This window comes from Caloenas nicobarica, chromosome Z, assembly GCF_036013445.1.
Source record: "Caloenas nicobarica isolate bCalNic1 chromosome Z, bCalNic1.hap1, whole genome shotgun sequence".
Taxonomy (NCBI): domain Eukaryota; kingdom Metazoa; phylum Chordata; class Aves; order Columbiformes; family Columbidae; genus Caloenas; species Caloenas nicobarica.
The window spans coordinates 80,224,892-80,234,724 of NC_088284.1; the positions used below are offsets into that span (position 1 = coordinate 80,224,892).

The 9,833-nt window shown below is 40.5% G+C and overlaps 1 protein-coding gene and 2 non-coding genes across 3 annotated transcripts; all 3 read left to right on the forward strand.

Annotated features, from left to right (window-relative positions):
* Positions 1-986: 986 nt before the first annotated feature.
* On the forward strand, positions 987-3,361 carry LOC136002287 (cytochrome c oxidase subunit 7C, mitochondrial). The gene is made up of 3 exons (XM_065657189.1): positions 987-1,154; positions 2,036-2,181; positions 3,266-3,361. Exons 1-2 carry the CDS (start codon positions 1,080-1,082, stop codon positions 2,150-2,152), a joined length of 192 nt encoding a protein of 63 aa, XP_065513261.1. The 5' UTR covers positions 987-1,079; the 3' UTR covers positions 2,153-2,181; positions 3,266-3,361.
* Positions 1,441-1,503, forward strand: LOC136002653 (small nucleolar RNA Z39). Its single transcript, XR_010607948.1, has one exon. It is a non-coding gene; the product is annotated as a small nucleolar RNA Z39 (small nucleolar RNA).
* LOC136002652 (small nucleolar RNA Z39) lies at positions 2,558-2,619 on the forward strand. The gene has a single exon (XR_010607947.1). It is a non-coding gene; the product is annotated as a small nucleolar RNA Z39 (small nucleolar RNA).
* Positions 3,362-9,833: the final 6,472 nt, after the last annotated feature.

Consider the following 9,833-nt stretch of genomic DNA (forward strand, 5'->3'; position numbering starts at 1 on the left):
AAGGGAGATGCTCCACTCCCTTCAGCATCTTCGTGGCTCTGCGCTGGACTGTCTCCAGCAGTTCCCTGTCCTTCTGGAACTGAGGGGCCCAGAACTGGACACAGTATTCCAGATGAGGTCTCACTTATGCCTCCTCCACTTTGCCACTGTACAAAGCAGAGATTTACGACAAGGAATTACTGGAGAGAGTCCAGCGGTGGGCTGCAAAGATGTTTAGGGGTCTGGAGCACCTTTCTTATGAGGAGAGACTGAGAGAGCTGGGTCTGTTCAGCTGGAGAAGAGAAGCTGAGAGGGGATTTCATCAACACTTATAAATATCTCAAGGGTGGGTGTCAAGAGGAGGGACCAGACTCCTTTCAGTGGTGCCCAACGACAGGATGAGGGGCAATGGACACAGACTGAAGCACAGGAGGTTCCACTTGGATATGAGGTGAAACTTCTTTACTTTGAGGTGCCAGAGCCCTGGAACAGGCTGCCCAGAGAGCTTGTGAAGTCTCCTTCTCTGGAGACATTCAAACCCACCTGGGCGTGATCCTGTGCGATCCGCTCTGGTGAACCTGCTTCAGCAGGTGGGTTGGACTGGATGATCTCCAGAGGTCCCTTCCAACCCCAACCAGTCCGTGATTCTGTGACCTCTGGTTTAAAAGTTAACTTGTGCTACCCGCAAGATTAACCAGAGGTACCAAAGAGCTGATTATTCCATTTATTTCTCCTCGCGCCTGAACGTCTCTCCTGCCATTTCCCCACCGCACCTGCGGAAGCGGCTCCGCCCTCCCCCCACCCAGGGGCGCAGGAACCCCGGGCAGACGACAAAATGGCGGACAAAAGGGGGCGGAGCCCGGCGAGACGCTCCCGCCTCTGAGGCGCTGAGCGCGTCCAACCGCAGGCCGCCGCTCTGCACCACGTGACGGCGCGGCACTACAACTCCCATCATGCCCCGGGGACAAGCTGGTTTGTGGGTTTTTTTTTTCCCCCCCCCCCTCCCGCTTCCGGCCCCGCCCGCCGCTCGCAGGAGGCGCCGGCGCTGCCGCGGGAAGGTCGCGCAGGGCACAGTGTCGCTGGGCTGCCCCGTCGCTACCATGCTGGCTGCCGGTGTCCGCAGGTTCGCTACCTCCGCCCTCCGCAGGAGCCACTATGAGGAAGGCCCTGGGAAGGTAACGGGCGGCGGGGACGAGGCCGCGGCCCGCTGCGGCGAGGCCTGAAGGTCGCGGGAAGGGAGGACGGGGCCTGCGGGCGGGCCTGGGGAAATGGGGGGGGCCCGCCGGGGTTTGAAGGGGATTCTAAGACCCCAGCGAAGTGGATGCTCTTGTGAGGAGCAGAGTAATGGCTTCCCTGTTGCCAGTTCTCCAGCTGGGTTTTGGGGTCTTTTTACAGCCGCAGCAAAGCAAATTCTGGTGCAAATGCCTTCAGTGCTTTTCCCTGCAACCTTCTGCTTCAGTGGTACAGATGATGAGCATTACAGTATGAGGGGCAACAGTAATACTGTAAACGCTTTCTGATGTATTTTATGCTTAACATGCTATTTTAAGTCCTGCATCTAAAAGTTAATTTTACATGCCTAGTGAACATGAATGAGGAAAATCACAGAATGTTAGGGGTTGGAAGAAGGGACCTCGAAAGATTATCTAGTCCAGTCCTCCTACCTGAGCGGGAACACCTAGATGAGGTTACACAAAAAAAAAATCTTCACAATGAAGGTAATTACATATGGGAAGGGATTGCCTGGAGAGTCTGCGGGGTCTGAATCTTTAGGGACACTTATGCTTGACTGGATGAGGCCTTCAATGAACCGACCCTGCTTTGGATTGTTGGGGAGAAGGGAAGAATGGACAAAATAACCTCCAAAGATCATATCCAAGCTATTAATCTAGTTACTGTGTTTCTTTGCTTGAGAGGAAGGGAAGTTGTTTTGAGACTGTATATTTATCAGTTTGACTCCAACTGTTAGTGGTCTGGGCCTCTCACCATTTACAAGTCAATGAGGAAGTAATTACTGTATTGATTGCAAAACTAGAATTCATTTTTTTTCTTCTAGAACCTTCCATTTTCTGTGGAAAACAAGTGGCGATTGCTCGCAGTAATGTGTGCGTTCTTTGGAAGTGGATTTGTCGCCCCTTTTGTTATAGTCAGACACCAGCTGCTTAAGAAATGAAGGGGACAGACTGTAATTGCACTAACTGGGTAAGTTGGTTTTATTTTTAGATTTCATAGCATAGTGGAATCTGTAGTCAAAACTGAGCTTTGAAGAGTCTCTTATAAAACCACTGTTAAAATGTTCAGCCTTTTGCAATCCAGGTGCTTAGAGTTTGTGGTCTGCAGTGGCATCTAAGCTCACATAATAAGTTTAAGTTTGCCTCGCAGGGCTGCTGCACTCTCGTTGACTTGTGAACTTTGACTCCCCAAAGGCTGCACCTCTGACTGCAGCTGCTTGATAGTCCACAGATAGGCTGTCTGAAGAGTGCTACTGATTTGACTTGGATAATAACTAACCAAAACCATGTCTACCACCTTTGAGGAAACATAAAGTTACATTTGATGTAATCTGTAGGAAGAACTGGCATGTGTGATGTGAACCAAACGGTATGAGAAACTGTGATACTGTAAACGCTTGCTGATGTGCCAGTTAAAACTCAGTGGAAAACAAGATTTCTTGGACTTAGGTCAACGATGTCAGAACAGTCACACCATCTGCATACAACATTCCTAACCATTTACGAGATAAAGTCTACTTAAAATAAGGTCACTAACAGCAGAAGTGATTATAATTAATCATGATGAATCTAACAAGACAAAGCAAACCTCACATGTAGTTCAAGCTGTGCAAGCATGCTGCTTCCAGTGGAAAGGCCATTTCAGTTTATCTTAATCCGATTTCACTTTGGAAATATCTGGTGTTGTCAGTTCTATAATCTGAGAAACAATAAGTCTTCTTGAGGAGCTTGAATTACCCAAGTAGTTCTTGGAAGGAAATAACCATCCTCACTGGAATCTCATAGTTGAAATTAATTGAAATAATTATGTAATTTCTTGGCTAGTCTGATGTTTGTGGCTCTTAAACTAAGGAGAAAAAAATGGGAGACTTGTATTGAACCTGAGCATTTAGAACTCTGTGATTTCATGTAAGTCAAGGCCTGTGCCACAAAAGCATGTGGTAGATGAAGGAAAGCCCATCAAAATTCTGGTTAAAGCATATCTTTATAGTTTTTCTAGATGCAAAGATATTGGAGTTCTTAAATGTGTTGTTTTTTTTTTTTTTTCCTTTCAGGGATAAAGTCTTCTACACAGCATCTTTCAGTGGAAAAAGGATAGCTGCAATTGTGTACCATGTTGGTTGTGTCTAAATAAAATCTTAAATCTGGAAGTCTTGGGCTGTGTATTTTGTGAAACTCTTGAAGTGCTTTTGACAACTGGTGTATACCAAGAACCCTTTCAAATTACAGTGTATTGACACTAAATTGAACAGTAATTGTCTTTAGGTATGATATGAGAGGGTTGGAAAAAGCACATTTCAAAACTGAATTAACATTTCTAGTCAGGTGTTTAAATAGCTTTACTAAGGTATGTGGTCTTCTCAAGTACCCTTCAGACTACTCACAGAGTAATGTCCTGGGACATTATAACCAGTGAGCCTTGCAGTGAGTATGCTGTCACCGTAACTCATGCTGCAGAATTTTCATCTTGAGTATTTTTGGTTGGTCAGTTGAGAATGTTTTACTTGGCTTTGTTTCCACACAGAAAAGAGTACTATTGCCCTGAGCGGGAATACCTGCCCTGCCTTGCAGATTTCATTAGTCTTCAGGTTTGGGTGATGAAGTAGTCTGGAAGACATGTACAGCAAAAATAACTACAATTCTGACCAGAGAAAGTGTTGACGATATTCTGTAGTTTATCAAAACTCTGATACTGCTGCAAATTTGTAGCTAATTGGAAAAGAATTGTTAGGTTTCATTTTGTAGCTGTAGACTTAGCACAGGGTTGTGTCTAATGTTGGGGCCTGTGTAATTAAGGGTAATCTAGGAGCTGTGAAGGATACTGTTGGGATACTTCTGCCAACTCGAATATGACAGACAGGTGTTTGAATTAGTGGCCCTGTTGACAGCACAAGCAGGAACTTATTTTCACATCCATTTTGGTTACAACTTCATTGACTCAAGACAGAGTATGAAAAGCACTGGTGTAACCCAATAATGGTTACTTTACCCTTGCCGATAATGCTATTAGATGGTAAGCTGAGTTGCTTTCCGTCATTGAGGTTTTTCTGGGTTTTTTTGCCCTAAAGCCTGTTTGCTCTATCACGGTGCATTTAATGTGGCTTGCAATATCTGCCAGTCTGAACTGAATGCTTGCTTCGTGGAAATTCACATTCTGTTGTACAGTCCAAATCTGTACAAATACTAGTTCGTCATTAAATGTCAGTAGAAGTGAATATAGAAACAATAAAATACTGTTTTAACAGAGTAGTGTTTTTCTGGGGATGACTTTAAAGTGCTGATGACTAGTGTTGGAAAGGCCTGAGCTGGGAATGAAAGAGTAATATTGTCTTGCTACAACTTTTTTTTACTAGAGCTAGAAGGAAGCATAGTGATGCATGGTGATTTTGATCAAAAGACCAGCAAAGGCTGCAGAAAAAATGAAGAAAGCAAGATTCAAAGGAAAGATCCCAAACTAATGGGTTCAAAGAGTAGGAATGCCTTATAGCTGTGGCTGAGATAGAATTATATGGTATAATTTGTTTGTTACTGTCTGTCTACGGAGTAATGCCTTTCAAAGATTTACAGAGCAGATAAACTGTGTGCAGTTTAGTCTGTAGGTGATGCAGGAACATCATGCTGAGATAGCTAGGGAATCCAGAAAATGTGCAAATTTCTTGGTCTAGATGTTGGGAATTCCAGGAAAAGCTCAGGTACTATTAAAAAAAAAAAAATCTGCCTTTTCAATGCGAAAATCGAAACGGGAGCTCTTAGGTGACCAAGTCTCATTTGCCTCCCGCTGCAGATGAACAAGTCAAATGTCTGCTGCACAAGGCAAGTCCTAATGGGACCCTGTTACAGAATCCCATTTCTTTTACAGATTACAAACATAATTTCCACTGATTTGTTTGTACCTAGTTTACCATGTTGTTCTCTAGTAACTGTGGGGGGTTGGTTGGTTTGGTATTTTGTTGTTATTTCCACCCTTACTCCCCATCCTTGATACATTTGGAAAGAGTGAGCGTCATCTGTGAATGTTCATCTGAGCTAAGCAAACCAGTTCTTTTAATCTGCTTGAAACAAAGTCTCTGTTCTGAATATCATCCCCTTCTCTGTACTTTTTCTACTTAAATGTATTTTTGAGCATGGGTGGTTATACTTGAAAGAGTTATTTTTAGATTAAACGCCGGAGACTTTATCCTCTCATGATGTATTCTAAAAACTGTACTCATGTTTTTTCCCAGTGTCGCTACATTGATGGATCATAGTCATTTACTTAGGAGCAGAGAGGTCCTGGGGGCTACTAGTTATACGAAGTTTTCAAATTATGACTGTGTTTCCAACCTTGCCACCAACTTATAAAAATTACTGATGTGAATCGCAATACCCGTAACCTTTCATCTCCTGCTGTTTTACTTAATTTCTGTCACTGCAGCTGTGAGGCACAGTGGGGGATGATCTCAACCTCCGCTGCACTCATGGTTGTCTTCCAACTTACTTGTCTGCTCCCACTGTCTATGCCAGCGTATCATACAAAAATTAAAGCACATCAGTCCTGCTTTGGATAATTTAGCTGACTAAATGCATCGTGTTAGTTGTAAACTATCATTTGACAAACCTGTGTGCATAGTGTCCCATTATTAATTAATCCATCCTTTAAAAAGAGTGTTTAATACAATTTGTAGCCTTTTCAATCTGATCTGCTCATTTAATTCCTTCTTGAGTTTAGGTTGAGGATTTTGATGTGTTCAGCTCTCCAGTTGTTAGCTTGTATTTTTAACATAACACCTACAGACTGTAAGTTTCAAAATGAGTAGCCATATTCTCCATTCATTGCAAACCCTGTCTTACTCTTACGTTCTGCCAAAGCTGTAATTAGTCTCTTTAGATTTGGACTGTTTCTCCACATGACTTGCTCGGGCAGTTTTCAGTAATTTTCAAGCCCCATCAATTATCAAGTCCATAAGTTCTCTGTCTGACTTAAGTAATTGGTTCCCTTAGGTTTTCAAAACTTTTACTTCTGTAATAGAAACACATTAACAGATCTGTTTTGATCTATCTTTCTATTAATGCAAACTGGGACAGTCTGCATTTTACCCAAAGGCATTTTTTACTACTCGATTATCTATAAAGTCATGACTGTTCAATAAAGCAAAGTCTAGAATTCTTTGCTTGGGTGGAAAATACTGGTTGCCATCGAGAGATATGTGGCTCATATCATTAATATCAGATGTTTGACAGTGTTATCTTGCAAAGGCACAACTCCAGACTATATTAGTTTCTTTGCTGTTATGAGAAGACCACTGCTTATAGCTGAGATTGATTTTAGGAGAGTATGTCAGAGCCTAGAGCACCTTCCCTCTTCAACCTTTTTATTTTTTTTTCACTGCTACTCCTAAAATTATGTTTGTCTTAATATTTTCTGTTTTACCCATTCTATGGTTTCCTATTTAAGTCCTACCACTCTCTTATTTGCTTATTGACTGCTAAATAGGTAAGCCAGAGAAACTCTAGTAGATTTTTTTTTTTTAATACACTTATTGCTGACCATCGTTTGTGGCATCTTTCAACTCCTTTCTTCCATCCCTAGTTCCACACGGTGGAAAATCTATCCATAGCAGCACAATGCTAGGGGAGACCAAATGATCTCTGGTAGGAAACCCAACGCTGGTCTCAGGAAGCAATGCTCTGGATAAAATGACTTGAAAAAAATGTGCAATTTTAAAAAAATGTCCAATTTGAGATATTAATGCATTATTCAAGAGGCACTGAGCTGCCGAGTCTTCTATTTACCTCACGCAAATGGGACGACCCCAGTTCTACAGCCTGACAAGCCCAACCTGGTCATCCCTCAGCACAAGTTTGGAGACAGATTAGTTGGTCTTGTTGACTTCAAAAGAACCAGAACCTCATCCAGGAATTACTTCACTAAACACATTCCCATCACAGATATGAACGTGGAAATACTCAGCCCTGAATTAGTCCAAAAATTGAGGTGTTGCTATGGATATGTGTACTGATATTTAATGGTAATGATCCAGATCAGATTCATTAAAGGAGTTGTAGGATTAAGTTGTTCAAAACATATAATTATATTCTGTCATGCTCAGTTATATCATAGTCAGAGTACCAGATGAAATATTTATTTTTAAAATGGCCCTTTGGGTTCCCTTTAGCACACCTTGCCTTGGTAAAAGATAAGTGAATTTAAAAAAAAATGTAGAAAAAGAAAACACAGGCTTGAAGTTACAGGCAATGAGTGATATGTAAGCAGTGCTTCTCTGTCATTAAAATTGTACTAAGGAAATTATCATAGTTAAAGGACATCTGGGAAATAACACGTGTGGATGATAATATATTTTGCTTGCTGTATACCAGTTTTAAGGAAAATCTTATGTTCTATGTTTGTTTGTTTGTTTCCAGGTTTTTCGTTATCGTTTTCCCCTTCACAAATTGTTTTGACTCAAACTCAAAATAGTTTCAGTTTCCAGAGAGGTTCATGTCTCAGCATTAGATATCAGTAGTCTTCAAGCGGTTTCTCAGTTAAATCTAAGCAGACATGATTTAGATGTTCTTATATTTTAATATTTGGAATGTTTCTGATTTGGGGATCTTTCTGTCTTACTCTGGAACTTTATTTTGTCTCATTTCAGAAACACAGCTGAACATTTGCAAAACCTTTACTAAGTGCTCTGAAGCTATCAAATGAAGCATTTTGGTGGAGAGAGGAAGAGGGAGTATATCAGAGGTCAGATATTTTTAGAAATAACAAATGATTAAGGTTTGACACAAATAGGGTGGTAAAGCAACACTCAAAATACATTTGTTCTCTCTGTTTATATTACATATCTCAGAGATGTACAGAGGTTGCTAATCCTTAATCAACCCGATATAGATAAAATTCAATGTTGACAAATGCAAAGTGGTAGTTGGGCAATTTAAACTCTCATGGAAGTGATGTATCCTGAATGAATCATGATCATTCTAGTAGAAGACACCGTTGTGGACTGCTGAATGAAAATATTTGCTCAGTGTAAAGCAGCAATCAAAAAGGCGAGGAGGATGTTAACTTCTTCCACAGAAAGAGATAGAAACCATAATTGCAGATATCATAGTGCCATTGTGTGCCATTGGTTGAACACCACATGGAATTTTCTTGTTCTACCCAGATTACTGAAGGACATGTAAAAAAAAAAAAGAAAATAGTTCCTGGTGTGGAAAGGTTTTAACATGAAGAGGGAATAAACTATTAGAACTCTTTAGAAACGAATGATGAGAGGAAAACACTAAACCCTCAAAGTCTTTCACATGTGGAAAATGTTACTAGTCCAAATGACAAGAACTCACTGTTTGCACCTCCAAGCTGTGACTTCTGCAGCAGGGCAGGGGGCTGAAGAGGATCTGGTTGGTTGGTTGGTTTGCATGTTTTAAAGGAGAGGAAAATGGAACATCAACTTTGAACTGCTCCTTCACTAAGCAACATACTGCCATACAGGAATTAAATTTATTGTTGACTTGGAGGAGGCAATGAAGGACTTGTGTTCAGTTACATAAAATGGGGTAAATATTTTGATTTGATGAAAAATATCATACCTATTATTTTTCAAATCAAATGTTTCTGGAATTTCTGTTCAGCAATTACTTTTACAATGTATCCTTTTCAGATCAGATCCAGTTTTCAGGAAGCAATGTGTGTTAGATTATCTTTTCCCTAAAGAACAGAAATTCCAGGTTTTGTTCAGTTGTGCCTTGAAGCACCTGGTATTAACCTACATTGGAGACAGGACACTGCATTTGATGATCCGTACTTCTGAACCGTTGTGCATAACCAATGTGGGCAACCCTTGGATAACAGATTGCATATTAGCACAAGAGAAACCTGGGCTAAGTTTTTTGTTGCTTTAAATTAAGTCATTGACAACCATTTGAAGTTATTTGCTGCCCTATACAATAATTAGAATATGAGTTATTTATGAAAATTACATAAAAATCTTTTTACTAATGATTAAATACTAAAAATTCAAAATATTTTCTAAGTTTTCAGCGACTCTTTTCCTTTTTGTGTTTTTTGCTGGCCTGAGATTTTTATTTCTGTCTGAGGCTAACACAGGAACATGAAACAATTTAGAGGTTTATAAACAAATCGGGTTTGAGGAAGAAAATATGAAAGTAGAGATGTGGTTGTCATGACAACCAAATTAGCAGCCATTCTTCTTGAATGTAAGCAGTAGATGAGAGCTTGGACAATACTGCACAGGATAACACATGGAAATTAAAAAGGTCATGTATACATTGCATTTTGTGACCTTGGCTGATTTCCAGAATCTCAGTGTAGTGATATTGGTGGGTATAGTTTAAAAAATAAAACAGAATTGTCAAGGGGGGGGGGAAAAATTGATTATTTTTGGTTTCGTGAACAAGAAAATAAAGTTAAGGAAAAGTGAAATGATACACCCACTAAGTCATAGCAGAGATGGGATACAATCCAGCTGTCCAGTGCTATAAAAATATTCCTTCCTGTCCTCACCTCTTTGGGGTACATTAATAAGCCATAAGAAATACATGTAATCATTATTTTCATGTGTGAAAATATCTAGAGTGGGGCAAAACAGATTAAGTATCTGGATTGTTTAGCTGGAAATT